Source organism: Lepidochelys kempii, chromosome 18, assembly GCF_965140265.1.
Source record: "Lepidochelys kempii isolate rLepKem1 chromosome 18, rLepKem1.hap2, whole genome shotgun sequence".
Classification (NCBI taxonomy): Eukaryota; Metazoa; Chordata; order Testudines; family Cheloniidae; genus Lepidochelys; species Lepidochelys kempii.
Window position 1 is genome coordinate 24,602,015 of NC_133273.1, and position 17,937 is coordinate 24,619,951.

General features: G+C 42.5%; 1 protein-coding gene across 18 annotated transcripts in view; it reads left to right on the plus strand.

Annotated features, from left to right (window-relative positions):
• Positions 1 to 17,937, plus strand: part of CAMTA1 (calmodulin binding transcription activator 1) — a 953,213-nt gene that overhangs the window by 778,086 nt on the left and 157,190 nt on the right. For 14 of the 18 annotated variants that reach the window (XM_073316814.1, XM_073316813.1, XM_073316817.1 and 11 more), the window contains exons 6-7: positions 8,120 to 8,273; positions 11,262 to 11,366. In XM_073316814.1, the coding sequence (XP_073172915.1) occupies positions 8,120 to 8,273; positions 11,262 to 11,366 (259 nt within the window). The remainder of the gene's footprint in view (positions 1 to 8,119; positions 8,274 to 11,261; positions 11,367 to 17,937) is intronic. The other 4 variants (XM_073316812.1, XM_073316820.1, XM_073316822.1 and 1 more) reach the window with 1 other exon arrangement.

Below are 17,937 nucleotides of genomic sequence, written 5' to 3' on the forward strand. Positions count from 1 at the left end.
AGGAGCCTGGGGTTTTTTCATCCTCATAAACAATCCATGGTTCATCGGGCTCAGAGAGAGCCAAACCACCCATTGCCCATCCACTGCCATTGTCTCATTGTGCTAGTTGTGATTTTGTCTTTGTCACATACCTTCTTGCCATTGAAGAAAGCAGGGTTGATATTTAGCACTTTACAATGTAAACCACAGAAAAAAATAGAAGAGGTGAATATACCTCCTTGGCTTGATATTACCAACTTGAGAACTGATCGGCTTTAATTTGGAGTATATGTGGGGGAGCCATAAGAAGGGAGGGGATTGTGTCAGAGAAAGGACAAGGAAGTCGTGAGTGCACAGAGGGTGACTCAGGTTTCAAAGCTTCTTATTACTCAACGCAGGGTTCTGAAGAGCTTCTCTGGGAAAAAGAAACTTGCCACATCTTGGAAGCTAAACTTCACTAATGACTGAAACTTGACATTTAGTTTCTGATGGTAGCAATAAAGTAGTTCCAGCTCCCGGGCATAATACAGATTAAATTATTAGGGATAAATGCAGTATTGTACTGTACATCAATCACTCCTAGCCGCTAGTGCACCTTCTGATTCCCCTATTGGCTCAGTTGCCTTTTCATCCTCAGACTAATGGCTTCTTGTTTTTGACTTGTTGTCAAAAGTTATTTCTAAATCAAGCTGCATTCACTTCACCAGAATCTCTCCTCCATTCCCATTGCGGTTAATGGAAAATTACCATGCAGCATTCAACATTACAAACTCTTCTCCCTTACCTTCATAGACTCCTAGGTTCATAGATTCCTAAGCCAGAAGGGACCGTTGTGATCATCTAGTCTGACCTCCTGTATAACATAGGCCATAGAACTTCCCCCAAAACAATTTCCAGAATATATCTTTAAGAAAAACATCCAACCCTGATTTAAAAATTGTCTATGATGGAGAATCCACCACAACCCTTCGTAAATTTTATAAATGGTTAATTACGCTCACTGTTAAATATTGAGGCCTTATTTCCAGCCTGAATTTGTCTAGCTTCAACTTCAAGCCATTGGATCGTGTTACATCATTCTCTGCTATATTGAAGAGCTCATAACCAAATATTTTTCCCTAAGTAGGTTCTCATAGGGTATCTCTACACAGCAATTAAATACCCACAGCTGGCCTGTGTCAGCTAACTCAGGCTTGCGGGGCTTGGGCTAAGGGGCTGTTTAATTACAGTGTAGATGTTTGGGCTCAGGCTGGAGCCTGGGCTCTGGGAACCTGCAAGGGGTGAGAGTTTTCAGATGATATGATTACATCATGTGTTTTTCCCAAATACAGGACAGAAATATGTATTGAACACTTCTTCTGCCTTTTCTGCATTATTATTGATAATTCTACCATTTCCATCTAAGTAATGGACCAATACCATTGTCAGGATTCATTTTGTTCTTAGCATACTTTAAAAACTCCTTATTGTTCTCAACTCTGCTGGCTATAGATTTCTTCTTGTGTCTCTTGGCTTCCCTTATCAATTCTCTACAATTGTGAACTTCTGACTTATATTCATAACTATAAACTTCCCTTTTTTTCCATTTGTTATATTTTATTTTTGTATAGCTGCCTTCACTTCCTCTGTGAACCAGGTCAGGTTTTTAACTAATATGATCGTCTTTGATTATGGCTTTTTGGGCTTCTAGTAAAGTGTTCTTAAACAGTTCCCAGTTATCATTCACATGTTTCTGATTAATTTATTTATTCTGGCTGATTTGGCTCATAATTGTTTTCAGCTTTGTGAAATTGGCCCTTTTAAAGCACCAAATATATATATATTGGTTTGGACTTTATTCTGTTTGCACATTATAAATGATCACTTGTACCTAAGCTACCACTAACTTTTCATTCTGTGGTCAGTTCCTCTTTTTCTGTGAATATAGAATCCCCCCTTGTTGGTTGCAACATTTTTTCAGTTAGGAAATTGACATTTATAATCTTTAGGAATTCTAAGGATGTGTTAGTACTGGCTGCATGAAACCTCCAGCACATGTCCCTCAAACTGAAGTCCCCAATATTCACACAGCTTTTTACCTACACATTATAGATAGGTGCATAAAGAGTCGGTCAACCTGTTTCCAAGTGTGATTTGATGGTGTGTAGCAGACACCAGCTAATGCTCCATCTTGTGCTTTATCTGTTAGGACATTGATCCATAAGCATTCAAGTTCATTTTCTTCTGAGTTACCAGTGACTCAGAAACAGATAATGCCACTTTTGACATAGAATGCCACTTCCCTCCCCATTTTGCCCTCTTGATCCTTCGTAAATAGGTTATAATCATTGATGTTAACATTCAAATAGTGTGCATCATCCCACCAGTTTTCAGTAATAGCAACTAGATTGAATTTATGCTCATAGATGAGCAATTCAAATTCCTCTTGTTTATTACCCAGGCTCCTAGCATTGTTGTATATGCAATTTAATAATTTCTTCTCTCCGTGACCTTTGATTCCTTGATTGATTTTTATCCTCAGTACCTTGATCCTGCACTAAATGAGTGCTCCTATCTTCCCTGCTTTTTATCCTCCCCTCTTGTTATTACTTTAATGCCCTCCTAACTTCTCTAGCCAACCTCTCCCCAAGGAGATTGGTTCCCCTTCTACTGAGGTGGAGGCCATCCAAACTATACAGCCCCATTTCCTGAAAGAAAGTGGACCAATGACCAACAAAACAAAAACCCTCCACAACACACCACTTACCTAGCCAGCAATTCATTTCCAGATCTTCTGTCCTTCTTCACTCAGGGGACAGGAAGGATCTCCTAGATTGCTTGGACATTATTCTTCTTCAGCACACTTCCGATTTCTCTGAAGTTATCTATTATCTGTGAGATATGAGCCATTGCCAATAGATGTTTGTGGCTTAACAGTCTTCTGCCACTTGGCTTTTGGGTGGGTTTATTCCTTGCTGTTTCAGGAGCTTTGAGTGAGGATTTGATTAGCTGCTGGGGTTTAATTTTGTAATTCCCTTTTATTATTGTTTTTTTCCCCCTCAAACATGAGAGTCTTAAAGGGTTACTTCTAATGTAGCTGGATTTTAGGCCAGTAGAATTCTCTGCACTTGGATGCAAGCTTGTCAGAGGAGACCTCTCTAGCACCACTGTGGCATTCATTTCAGAAGAGGGGTAAATTAGCCACAGGCATGAAATAAACATGGTACTTTAAGCAGATTGTAGGTGGCTCGTGTTAGCTGCCATTGGCCCATGACATACTCTCCACCTCCAGTTGTCTAAGATCTGAACACACAAAACACTCACTGAGGTTGCTATGCTTTATTGTTCAAAGGGATTTTATTTTCTCAAATCCCAAGTCTCTTGTAATTATGAAAACTAAATCATGCTAAACCAATACATTCTCCAGCATTTTCTGCTAACATCCCTCATTACGCAGCCTCAGATGTGCTGTTTCCCTGGCAAGTCAGCTAACCACACACATAATCAGGATCCAAAGTGGAACAGGTTCAAGCATCCCAGAGGTACTGACACATGGCTCTCCTGTGCCTCTGGTAAGGATGCTTCAGCTAGTAGTGAGCTGAGGAATTAAAGCAAATTATTTTCGATATTGCTGCAGACAAAAAAATGCCATGGCCCATTGAGAAGGAATGCAGGAAGCTTAGTTTGGCTGGTAGATGGCACTGTCTTATCCCTTTCTGGAAGATGGAATCCAAATTTTCAAAAGAAATGTGAATATAAACTTAAAGAAGGGAAAAATATGGTTGTTCCTATCAATTCCTTTAGCTAGGTGTAATTGATATACCAATATGTTAATCCATGACTAAGAGGATTAATGATGGAACATGGGCTGTGGTGTCCTCAGTATAATGTTGATGCCCAGTTTCATATCACCATCTCGTCCATTGGTTGGGGCTTGGAGAAGGATTATCTGATCAAGACTCAACCCAGACAAGTCTGATAAATCTTACAGGTTGAGGAGGCAACTGGAGGAAATAGCCTAGACTTCATTGGGGAAGTATTCCATGGCAAGTGTTCATTGGCTCTCCTGGTGTTTCTGGATATCCTAGTAGCACCCGTGGCTAAAAACTGTGTTCCTCCCTCTGTGCTTGGCAGGAAGGGTGGATTCTTAATTCAGGACGTACATTACACCTAAACTCTGAAGTCTACTCTGGCTGCCAGTTCATTTGCAGGTGTGTGTTTGTCTCTAAAATCCCAAATGTTTTGGGCCCCAGCTGTCTGAGAGATGCCCCCTGCTTGTGGGATGCTGCAGCAATTGAGATTAGCTGGGGCTGCTTGAGCTGACACTTCCTTGGTTTAGCCATGAAAGGAGCAGGAGGGAGCATGTTCTCCCTGAAGGGAGCATGGCTCGCTCTCCCTACTGTTTGGTCTGTCAGACCCCAAGCCTGCTGACCTTCCAGGCATTCTGCAAAGCCCATCTGTTTTCTGAGAGAATTTGGTTTAGGAGGGCAGTGTGGTTATTGAGGTAGTTATTGATTACTGCTTATGGAAAGCCCAGATGGGTTAAATAGAGAAGAGTTTATTATTTATTAGTAATTTATTTTGTAAGGTTTCGTATTGTACGTGTGCCTTGATCTCTGAGTTGGGGCATTTAAAACAATAAATAATAACTCTAATTTTAATTGCATGTCTTTGGCACTTTCTTTAGCACTTAGCTTTCCTTAAGCTGTATAAATCAGTGCTACCTAGCTTGTGGCTTTAGAGCTATGTGCTCACCGAGGCTCCCACATACAACTCCCATGGAGTCCTTTGGTTTGCTGGAAACTCCTCTCTCTCTGCTGGTGTCACGGTAGTAGAGCAGTGATCACAGGACCGCATCTTACAATGCCTGGCACCCGGTGACCACACTTAACAAATGGGTCAAGGTGTGGGGGGACAGTATCAGCCAAGGTATGGGGGGGCAGTATCAACGCACAGTGAGGCTGCGTGAGGATGCCACTCCACTATGACTTTGTGGATCCCAGCAGTTTCTATATGGTAACAGAGTGATTCTCCATCTCTTCAAGGCTGAAAGTCACAGAGAGAGCTGCCTAGGTAAACATCCCATCCCTGTATCTTTCCTGACATCTGTAGTGTCCTGTGAACTCCTTGTTTGTAGTTTGATTTTTGATAGATGGCTGACAACAGACTGAGACACTCATTCAGGAAACCCCATGCCCTATGTCCTGATTCTGATCTCGCTGTCGGTAGGGAAGACAGTACAGTTACAATGGTGTAAAACCAGGGAAAGAGAGAACCAGGTCCATAGGCGCGTGATGGTGATTAATCTTTCATGGCAGGTTAATCTCCATCAAGAGCTGGCAGTGCAGATTGAGATTCCTCTGTTCAGTAGAAAGAAGATCCCACAACAGGATACACGGTCCATTTTATTTGCATTCCTTTCAGTGGCACCTCCCAGCCCATTTGTCACTGTTTCAGAATGACAGGTTAGTCTAGTTAGTTGTATGACCATCACAACAGTATATCTGAGGATCACTGACACTATTATAACTATCACATACAGCTGATAGAGCAGTTCTCAATAGCTACTAAATGCCTAGGGAAAAACCAGTAAAACTTTCCACTGATAACTAACTGCATAAAATTGCCTTCAAGTGATTTATGATATGGAATCAGTCACTATTTTCCTATCAAAAGAGACCTTTCTGCTCTTGTTCTGCAGTGCAGAGCTTTGGTGATAGAACCTTCACTGAATTATTGGCATGTAGCTTGGATCCCAAAACACTGGTGTGCATTTGTATCTTATCTACATTTCATCAACTGTCCTAGTGCTTACCTGAAGGTCCTCCAGTCTTGAGGTGACATGTCATTATTCTAAAAACAAGCTTAGTGGGCCCACATTCCAGCTTCCCAGAGTGCTCAACTTCAGCTTGTTTCCAACAGTCTCCAAAGCTGGAATTGCTGGCATTGTGAATTGCAGTGGTAGCTCATGTGTCTGTCTTCACCATAGTGTCATTGCATCCTGCTGGGTCCCTCTCGTCTGTGATGTGTCTGATGTCACTGGTACTTGATGCTTTAGTGGTGGGTGATGCCACATGGGGTGAATATCATAGAGAAACAAGCTCTGCGTGCTGTGCAAATACAGATCATACATGACCCTTTCCTGACAGTATGGCTTGATGTGTGTGAATCTCAAGTCTAACAGCTGTGCCAATATATCTATGCCACCTAACAAAGTTACCCACACAGAAACATATTCCATAATCATGGATATGGCTTGTCATACACCAGCCAATAACTGGATAGAAACACAGCCTGTCAGCACACAGCTAGTGCCTGAGGCTGAGATTTTTCAGAAATGCTCAGCATTGACCTAAGTCTGGTCCTGTTTAAGTCAATGGAAGTTTGACTGTATAACACACATTTTAAAGCATTTAAAAATTCGTCATTCCAAAACAAAAAATTGAAACATTTCATTCCAAAAATGTTGAAATGTCCCATTTTTCATGTTTTTCTTCCCAAATGGAATTTTGCCAGAATTAGCTTAATTTCACAAAGTGCTTCCATTTTAATGAAACCATATATTACAATGGAATATGGTTCAGTCAAAATTTCTCCAATCAGCTCTAAGCCTAGGTAGCACAAGAGATAGTAAGCTACAGAGACTTTCACTGCTATGTCACTGGCTCATATCTGGCACAGATGATTGGTGACTGAATGTCATCTTTTAACCAGGCTGTTCTCAATGGCTGCATGAATTGCAGTGGTGACCTTAGTCCCAACTCTACTGGACAGGTAGCATCCTTGTTTGCTGTCTCAGCAGAATGGCAGGAAATTAATAGTGTGATATCTTGAGCATCTGCAAGATATCACAAGCCTGCAGGATTCTTGCCCATCAGAGGGATGAGAGTTTATTTACTTCATGATCCATTTTCAAGGCAAGTTCATTAGTAAATTGTCATTTTGGTACTGGAGTCTATTTGTTGCTCTCATTCTTTCTTCTCTGTTCAGTAGGAAATTGACTCCCATTAGTACAGCCTTTGCAGACATGTGGCAGTTCGTGTTCATTCTCCAATTTGGAGCTGGTCTCTAACAGCATTAATGAAACATTAGAGTTTTAATTAGACCATTATCCTATTTATTTTTATAAATAATTCCAAAGTAGTCATTAAAGTTTGTGAACTTAGGAGTAAATTACTTTAGGGAAAGAAATCAAGTTTTCAGTCTTGTTATTATCTATTGTACAATCTCCTTGGGACATTGTGGGGAAACTACAGCGGTTGTTTGTGTTGTTGTTAAGATGATTCATTTACCAACATTGTAATAAACATTCTGTTAGGTTTCCTAGTTGGAAAGTCTATGTCGCTGCGGCAGACCTGCAGTGCATCAAAGAGGGGTTGCATTTTCTTTCTTTCCCTCAATTCCTGTGGGAAGAATATGAGCTGAGAAAATGAATGGGGCATTAAACAAACCTGCAGGAGTGGGTACCCTGTAGTTGTTCAAAAAACTCCTAAACAGAAGCTCTGCAGAGTTGTTCTCTATTCCGATTCCAAATTTCTTCGGCTTGATCTTTTCATCACAAGCATGCAAGATTCTTCAAAAGGCAAGAAATTACAGGCCTGACTGAAAGGAAGCTGTGCTCAGAGGCACTGTGTAATATTGTCAGTTTCCTTGACTTTCTCCCTCCATTTTCCTGCAAATTTACTGAAAGTGTGGCTCTTATTGATGTTCTCATGTATATTTCAAATACTCTAAGGTGAACCAAAACTGATCAAAGCATTTGATCGAGCAAATGATTCATGTGCCTCTTAAACCCAAAGCAAGTTCTGTGGCAGCTGTGACTGGTGTTTTTGGAGGAGGCTGCAGTTGTTGATACTGGAGTGGGTTGAAAAGGATTTGTACTAAGCAAACAAAGATAACAGTGAGACTGCAAGCAAAGGGACTCAGGAGGGAGGCTGCTGTGTGCAAAGAACTCTGTCTCATGTGTTGTCATTGCAACCTCTTATAGAATGGCTGTGGTCTTAGGGAATTAATGTACAAAATGGGAATGAATTCTGGCTTTTTTCTGAGATTGAATTTTGAATAAATAATAGAGTGAAGATAAATCTACCTAATCGCAAAGAGGGAAAGAAGACAGAAGTGGCCCCAGGTATTTATAATTGTTCTCCTGTTCTCCCTATAGAACCCTGACATCGTATTGGTGCACTACCTGAATGTACCTGCCATAGAGGACTGTGGAAAACCATGTGGTCCCATCCTGTGCTCAATAAACACAGACAAGAAGGAATGGGCAAAATGGACGAAAGAGGAACTCATTGGACAGCTCAAACCAATGTGTGAGTACTTGAGGATTTCCAGCTGCACTGGGCAGTAGGGGGCTTGTTTTCTGTATGTTCCTGCAGAAACACAAAGTATGGAAGCCGTTGCAGACAGTGATCTGGCTTGGCCTATTTAAACATTGAATGTACTATACACATTACAGGATGAAGGACAATCTGGAGACTATTTCCCCACTTTTAGATGTTTTATGTCCAGCTAGTCTGAGGCCTGGCTGGGCTTCCCTTTCTGCAGGTGCAGCATGCATCCACAAATTTTGTACCCATAAAATGAATTGCAGGCACTAATCTGAGCACTCACTCCTTGGACTACATGAGATTTGGGCCTGCTGTTCAATTATACAATTAATGCCCACCTAAGGGAATGGCACCCTTTTGATAACTTCCCCTGAGTTCTCCTTCATAGTAACACTGATTGGTCCAAACTGCCTGGTCTGGGATTCTGATAATTCACAAAATAAACTTGGATACAAATTTTAAAAAAATTGAGAAAAAGCAAGTCCCAGGTGTCCTTGGAAACTTCAGAGTCTTTCCCATTTTGTGATCCCCTAAGGAACTGCACTTTTGAAAGCCTGCTCCCTGGGCTGAGGTATTTTGGGATGCTTGCATGAGGTATTTTGGGGAACAGGATCAGAATGTTTAAGAGTGCAGTGTCTGTGCAGACCTTTGGTGTTCAGGCTTTTCAGGGTGGGGTCTATGTACGTCGTAGATGTTAACTTACCGTCTTGTGACCTTTCTGTGACAAATCCTCTGTCCAAAGCACCCAGCTCCAACCCCTCTTACCATCTATCCCCACTTGTACCTGGTGCAATCTCAGTCTTCCCCACGTGATGAACGGTTCAGAAAGGCATTCCAGACCTTTCCAAAAGTATCTGGTCCAGTCCCCCTTTCCCCCCTCTAGTTTATCCTAGATACAAAATTCACCCGTTACCTTGCCTCCCTGCCCCTACCTACAGGGACCTTGTTGCTACCTCTGAACCCTTACAGTTCCCCTAGTTTACAGGTGTCTTTCCCCAAGAGCTACTCAGCATTTGAAGCATTTTATATCTAAGATTGACATGGATTGCTGTTGCCTACAGATAGCTTTTATTGAACTGACTTTAATTTTATCAGCAAGGAGCCCCATGCAGGAGCATCTTTCAGGTGCAAATTTTCTGATGTAAACAGCTATTAAAAGAAGAGCTATCCCCCTTAGTGATCAAACTCTATTGATTTCAGCCCTATGACACTAAGGATAATCTTGTCCTATAATGAAAAGGAGTACTTGTGGCACCTTAGAGACTAACCAATTTATTTGAGCATGAGCTTTCGTGAGCTACAGCTCACTTCATCGGATGCAACCGATGAAGTGAGCTGTAGCTCACGAAAGCTCATGCTCAAATAAATTGGTTAGTCTCTAAGGTGCCACAAGTACTCCTTTTCTTTTTGCGAATACAGACTAACACGGCTGTTACTCTGAAACTTGTCCTATAATCTATTGCTCATCTCCATTGGAGACTTTGGTTTGAAACTAGTTTTGACCTTGCAAGCTCCATTGTAGAATTCTGACATCTCTCCCTCATACTAGCTGAACAATAACAATAACTAGAAACTAGATTGTTTTGGGACGAGTGTCAGTAACTGTTTTTCAGACTTCTGCAAGCTAAGGAAAGAGCTGCTTAGGAGGCTTGCAGTGGTACAGAGAAGTGTGCCCTGCACACAGGCAGCTCCATGGAACCCTCTGCAGCACTGGAATTGCCCTGAAGTACAATATCTTCTTCAATGGCTACAAATGAAAGGAAAGTGCCATCAAGTAGAACCTGGCATGTTTTTAACAAGTGTTCGTGCAGTTTGCTGGTAACGAATGTTCACTGGAATTGAGAGATTCTGTCCTGTAAAAATGGACTGAGAGGGATACTTTCTAACCTGTCACTCTAACAAGTGGAGATTGAGTCACAGTCTGTGTACAGACCTCACTTGCAGGGCTGCAAGCCAATTTCCTGTCCTATACAGTTACTAATGACTGCAATGGATAGGAGTCTAGTGAGGGGATACTAATACTCTGACAGCTTCATGTGGGGTGATAGGAGTTATGGGGTACTCAGCAAAGCTGGGATGGAGGTCGATTTGGTGCTAGTGCTAGGAAGTTCATTTTCAGGAGTTTGTGATGAGACTTTTAATTTTCTCTGAAATAAAACCTGGCAAAAGTTCTTAGCCCCAGTACAAAGTTAAAATGATAAATTAGTAAATACTTTTCTGACTGAGCCTTCATGTCCATCCATAAATTTGCCCTGTTATTGAATAAGAGAGTCCGGAGCTGGTCGATAAAGTGTGGGGATTGTCTTGGGAGGCAGTGTGCTCTGGAGGGAAGAGCAAGGAAGTGCAGTCAGGAGGACTTGGGTTCGGATCCTGGCTCTGTGGCAGACGATCTGTGTGGCCTCACAGAGTTACTTCACCAGTGGGGCTAATGATAGTCAGTGACGTCATGTGTGTAAAGCTCTGTAGGAATTAAGTGCCACACCAGTGAATTCATTGAGTGAGCAGAGTGATCTATATATTTGCAGCAGTGTGACTCTCACCTAAGTGGCCAGGTCAGATCAGATCAGATGGGTCCACTAGTCTAATCCTTAGTGCCCTGAAGGAGGTAATTTGTAATACACTTTGCATAGATGTAGCCAAGCTTGACTGAAGAGCCCAGTTTGACTAGGCCATAACTACCTCGCTGGGCAAACTGCTCCGCTCTGGCAGGCTGCTGCCCAAAGTCAGGAAGGGCACCATTTGAGCAATCAGGCTAAAAAACAGGGATGCTTTTTTTACTGTCAGAATATTTTAACACCATTATCAGGAAAGACTTAATTTGGAAAGACAGTACAGTACAGAATAAGCATAGAGGGACAAATTCTGCTCTCCATTACTCTGGTGCAGGGGTCGGCAACCTTTGAGAAATGGCGTGCCAAGTCTTCATTAATTTAAGGTTTCGCGTGCCAGTAATAAATTTTACATTTACAGGGGCCCCCGATGGAACCCCAGACTGGCAGCGGGCAGAGCGGGGCCGGCAGCCAGGACCCCGGCTGGCAGGGGGCCGGGCGGCTGGAACCCCAGACCAGCAGCGAGGTGAGCAGGGCCAGCAGCTGGTATCCCGGGCCAGCAGCAGGCTGAGCGGGGCTGATGGCCAGGACCCCGGCTGGCAAGGGGCCAGCGGCTGGAACGCCAGACCGTCAGTGGGCTGAGCAGGGTGGCAGATAGAACCCCAGACTGGCAGTGGCTCACCCACTGCCGGTCTGGGGTTCCGCTGGCTCCTGCCAGCCGGGGTCCCAACCACCGGCCCAGCTCAGCCCGCTGCTGGCCTGGGGTTCCGTTCACCAAGGCAGGCAGCGGGCTGAGTGGGGCCAGGGGCCGGGGCCCCAGCTGGCAGCAGCGTGCCAGTAAAAATCAGCTCGCATGCTGCAAGTTGCCGACCCCTGCTCTGGTGTGAATCAGGAGTAACTCCATTGGCATCAGGTAGACTCTTGATTCTCCTTGGTGTTACAGAGCAAGCTCTGTCACTTCATGCAGATAATCTGTCTATCAAACAGTACCTCACACAGACAAATGTCTGAGTCATTCAGATTCAGCTGGAAATGTTTCTCTTGTTCCCATTGAGATCATAAATTTCTCCTTTCTCAATAATAGAACAGCAGAGGTTCTGTTTAGATTGTATCAGGACTAGACAGCCTAGGGACTAACTCAGCATCACTGAGGACTCTTCTTTTTCTTTAATTAAGCAAATTAAATACAGAAATCTATGGGCAATGGAACTTGCGTGAGAGAGATCAGTTCTGTTTTTTCCTTTTTTCTGGTTTGTGTCTTTTCAGCCCTGATTCATCCCTTTAGCAGGGTATTGCAGGGGTCTACAGATAAGTGTATGATAGTGAATACAATTAGCACTGCACTATATCTGTGATATACAATTTAAACTTCTCCTGCTAGCATAGGTTATGATGTTTAATGTAGACTGGTGTTTTGTGTGTTCTGCAAACTCCTAAATGTAGAGAGATCAGGTCAGCGGGAATCCCAGCTACCCTGGCACAATGTTCTTATCTTCAGATATTTACAGTGATAAATTGTATGCTCTGTGCCACCTACAATAGAAGCATATTCCACAGAGTGCTGAAGCAGATGTCACTTGAGAAGATTACATTGTGTCCCATTCCCAGGAGTATATGTCCCAATACACATATAAATAACTTGTTTGCAATCAGAAAGAGAAATTAGGTATAAAGTAGAACCATAGAGGAGAAAATGAATTCAACAACCATAATACTGAAGCTAAGCACTAATGGCTGACCCTGCAGGAATCCATTCCACTATTTTTGATTCCTCCAACAGGGTGCTGGTGTCCTGACAGACCCAAAACAATCAGAGGGAAAATGTATGCTAAACATGAAACAAAAGATGCCGATTTATGGCTTAGCCTTCAGGAATATTCCTTCCTAGCGTAAGTGGCCACACAGTGATCTTATCTGGTCTGCATCATTATTGACTCTAGCATTGTGCAATTTCTTCATTACTTTCCAACTCTCTGAGACTATTTTGTTACTGTGGGGAGGATAGGCACTTGGGTTCTCAGGAGTCCATATCAGGTGGGACGCAGATCTCTGCAGTGCTTCAGCACTATACCTATGAGAATAGAGGCCAAAAAGAAATATTTGGGGGGTTGTAAATGAGTGGTCTTGTCCCAGGTGCCCCTTCATGGCAGTCCTGCAAGTGGCCACTCACCTCAGTTTCCCTTCTGAGGCCCCAGTAACTCCATATGAGCTTATAGCCTAGTCCATAATCCATAGTTTGTCAAAACACAGTGAAAAAGTCTATAACTCAAAAATCACAAAACATAGTCCATATCACTCACCCCCCCACCCCAGTGCATGTAATCTTTAAAACCCAGCTTTGTTCTCACCATATCTGGACTCTTTCTCAGTCCTCCTCTGTCCCTCTGCCAGACAGACACCCTGGCCCTTTCTTCCGGGATGCAGTTCCACTCTATCCAGCAGAACTCCTACAGCCTCTCTGCTAGGACCATCCTTGCCAGGGGAGAATCCATCACTCCCTCTGGCCCTCTTATGGTTCCTTTAGGGCCCAGCTCTCTGGCAAGAAGACATCAGTCAGCTCCACGGCTGCTCTCTAGCTTAGAGCCAGCAGGCATCTCCCTCTGCTTCTCTCTGGCCTTCAGCCCTTTCCAGTCCTGGTACTCTGGCTTGGGGATGTCAGCCAGCAAACCCCTCTTGCTGCTGTCCTGCCTTCAGCCCTCTCCCAGGAGCCACCTTCTCACTTTGGCACCTCTCATCTTCCTGACGGAATCAGTCTGCTCTGACTTTCCTGATCGCTTTCACACCAGGACTCTTACAGCCCCTGGGTGCTGCCCCACTGTCTTAATTGGTCCAGTTAGGAGCACCTGGACTGGAACAGGAGAGTTGAGTCCAGTTTCATTTAATGGGCCAGCTACCCTGTTACAGGGGTCATGGAAAGAAAAAGGCCCACGATGCCCTTCATAAATTCCTCTATATGTCAGTACAATCACTGAACCTAGTGTGAGTGCCAGTCAGCCCATCTTATAGCTGCTGCTTCTTTTCATACACCAAAGAAACAAGAATGTGATAAGTTGCTTATTTGACCCAGTTCCTTCCCTTTCCTTGCTTTCTTTTCCTTTGTCTCACAAAGCTAGCTGGAAAGGCCACAAATTACAGGATGGAAAAACTAGATACGCTAACCAGAAGACTCCAGGAACTGATTAAATTGCACTGAAATTCAAGGTGTGGCTGAGATCAGACTAAAATCTTAATACCTAACAAGCAGGGAATGTGACAGCCTGTTCAAAAATCTGCAGTGCATCAAGAAAATTATGTGAAAACTACGACAAACTAGCCATAAATCTAATAATACTTGGCTCTTTTATGTCTCAGGAGGGAAGAGTGAAGTTCTGCATGATTATTCAGTGTGTATGCATATACACGTCTCTGTTTATGGATGCACATCCTGGGAAACGCATCCTTGGAAATGTAGCTAAAATAAAAGCTTTTGATTTCTATCAGACTTGGCAAACATAGAGGGCACAGCTAACTATGTTCAGGGAATGTAGGGGGTACTTGTTGCCAAGAAGTCATCCGATTTGGCTCCAAAATTGAGCATGCCATGAAATTTTGATGCCAAACCCATTAACTTCATCACATTTTCACATAAATCATATTCTTTCAAAGACTTCACAGTTTGGTTTCCTGATGTTTCCAAATTTCTCTGCCCTAAAGCAGATTTGTCAGTGATTTAATCAAAATGTTGTGCATAGTATCGGTGGTGAAGTGAGAGTCTAATTTGCAAGCAGTCACCTTTTTACCTGTTGCATAATGCAGATCTTATTGTTTTATTCCTTTGAAACTCAAGCTTCTATGATGAGCTTTGATTTTATTAAATCCCACATTTAAAACAGCTCTGTTATGACAGAGCTTGGCTGCACTCGGAAGTCTGAAGTTTAATTACTGAGACTATGTACCATCTCCACAGGGATGTTTTGGGTAGGATTTTATAGTTCCTGTAACTATGATTTTACTTCAGAGCTATGAAGGGAAATCACACTGGGGAGAACTCTCCTTCCTAAGAGAGAGGGCCATTCCAGATCATAGACAAGTGGAAAAGGAACATTACAATTATGCTTGATGATTCTGTAATGAATATTAGATGGTTACTTGTGGGCCCTTTAATACTGAGCTCCACATAGCTGATCCTGTTCAGCCCCTACCCCTGTGGGTAAAGAAGGCGCTGGGTAAATCAGAGTGCACTAATGCAAACTAAAGCAGAGTCAACGCTGCTGCAGCTAGAGGCCGGAACCCTGTCCTCTTGCGGGATATGTGCCAGGGGAGCTGAAAATAAAGTGGCAGATGGCTGCTGGGGCGGGAAGGAGAGGGTTAGAGAACATCAGCCAGAACAATGAACCTTTTTCCCTGAAGTGCCACGTGAGTCTCTTTGGGATGAGGATTTTGGTAGGAGAGGGTTCACTCAGGTTTAGTCTTTTTTTAATTGACTTGGTTCCTCTCTCTTCCCTGTAGTGACTTTCCTACATTCAGTCAGGGCATCAGCAAGGACAAGTACTAGAGGTGTTGCTTCAGTACACACAGACTCCAAGCCCTGGACTTCACATCAGCTGTATGATTCCAGGGACGTGCTGTGACCTTGGCCATTATGAAAAGGTCCTTCTTGCTGACCCCTTAACAAGCTCTCTCTCAACAACGTGCTCCATACAAAACTGCAGAAATGCTCCTCTCCTTGTTCTGTATCTGGGCTTGAATCTTAGGTTACGGATGAAAAATGGCCCTTTCAGTACCATCCGGCAGCTCCAAGAGCTTTGTGGAAACATTGTTAACTTGTTTTAATCTAGTTGGTCTGCGAACTAATCAAGAGATTGAAATTAACCCATCTGAACATCCATGAAGGGTAAATAGTCTCTTGGAAATGCTCTGAGGATTTTATTTCCATTTAAATCCCCAACTGATTTCCCTTACTAAAATTACTGAGATGAGACTGTACACACTGAAATAATCAAGCTGACTTCAGTTTTTATTATTTGGGATCCCGAGCCCAGTTCTGATAGTTGAGTCATCTGCATTTGCAGCTGGGCATTCATGTTAGTTCATGGTTGTTCAGTCAAACTGGATTATCCCTAGTGATGTGTTAGGTCTCAACCCAATGACTATCTCAGTATTTCCCTCTAGATTACATCACTTTGCAAAATCTCATTAAGATGGATTCAGGCAAGTTTGGTGGGGGTGGATCCGCTATTCAAAATCTTTAGATGGATGAATCCATCTAGAGTTAGGAGATCAGAAATACAGGTTCTGTTCATATCATTTAAAAATCCAGGTATTAAAACTGCAATGAAATGTTATCATAGAAAATACAAGGACATATTCAAAACTATCTACTAAAGTCATTTTGTTGGTGATAACACAGCTGTTGTATCTTAGAGATGGCAGAGTACAAGTTGGTCTCCTGAACTGAAAGTGTCATATGGAATGTTTTTCTTCTGAAGAGACCTGTTGGAATGGGACCCCTGTAAGACATTTATACAAAATGAGAATTGATAATGTGTCAGGAGATTTCTCTGGGAGTTTTGTTTCTGAGACACCTGTAAGTCATTTCTATATGTCTGTGATGAAGCCTGGCCCTCAGCTTGGCATTGCCCTCAATTGTTTTCCTCTTATGCCCTATTATCCTTGATTTGAGGATTCTCTGAACAGATCAGCAGATGTCCTTAGAGGCATCTGGTGATACAGACAAAATACTGGGGCAGAATTCAACACAGCAGAACTCTGTGTATGTACACACCATATGATCAGCAAATCATGGGCCAGCTTGGCAGTGGGGGGGTCTCTCCAAATTCTCCTCCCTTTTGGCTTCCTCTCTCTCTCAGCCAGCAAATCGTGACTTTGAAGGCTTGCAGCTGATGATTTCTGAGTTCTGATCCTTGTTTCATGTCCACTATAACTAAGAACTAAAATGTGGTCTCTAAAATCAGATGTTTCTATCCCTTAGCTGACTATTGTGGTGATAATTAATAATACTGCCTTCACACAGCCACAGCTGGAGAAACTGCAGGCTGTACATGGAACTTTTGAAACTTTATTTCTTTGAGCATAAAAAGATACCACTGTTATACAATCAAACACACAAATATCGTGCTCATCCCTGCGTCCACCGATTCTCTCTGGACATGCTCAATTCTGGCTCTGTAAATGAAACACCCCAGTGCTTTTGGTAGTGACCTGGGACCCACCACAGACTGCACTGTCTGTGCTATCAAATCTGTGGCGGGGCTTACACGCTGAGGGAGTGGGATAGATAGTGGGACTACCGGTGTCAGTTGAAGATTAAATAAAAAGCTTAAATTAAATTCAGTTTCAAAACTTGATAATTCTGATAGCCAACGAGAATCTATTTTCTGTGGACATCCATACAAAAGCCTGCTAGGTACTCTCATTTCCTCTTGGTCATTACATTTTATGAGGATACCAGATTTAAAGAGCCACTGTCAAGTATTCAGACCCCAAATATAAACTTTCTTCAGTTGATCAAGGGGGTGGTCTTGCGGTTTTACAAAGCTCTATACAAATAGAAATGTTTTCATGCTTAAAACCCCCCAAATCTATTAAAATAGAGTATGGAGGAATTTGAAACTTCCACAGCTGCTATGCTAGAAATCTGAAATGCAGCTACAAAGGACTATTTCTGGAGAATCAGAAAGTGACCATAAACAGAAAGTAAAGCTTAACAATGTAGTCACATCTGACCTAAATGTGAAAAGTAAATTAAATATGTAAAATAGTTCCAGTTTTAATAATCTCAGTTTTTATCAGCATCACAGAACTGATATTGTTGGTTGGCCTAAGTCTTACCTGTTTGTTATTTTTATGAAAAAACAATACAAATTTAATTACAATACTTGTTATTCTATTCCATATAGGTTCTTATGCCATCCTCATTACTGTAGAACCTGAGCTCCTTCTAATAGTGTGACTAATATCTGTCACATGCTTGTTCTTTTATTCTCTCCCCAGGGGGAGGAGATGTGTGCAGTGGAGTGTTTTATTTTGGAATATTTTTAATCTAATACATATATACACATGAAGCTGTCTGTATATGTTAGAGAAGGCAAGGCCAA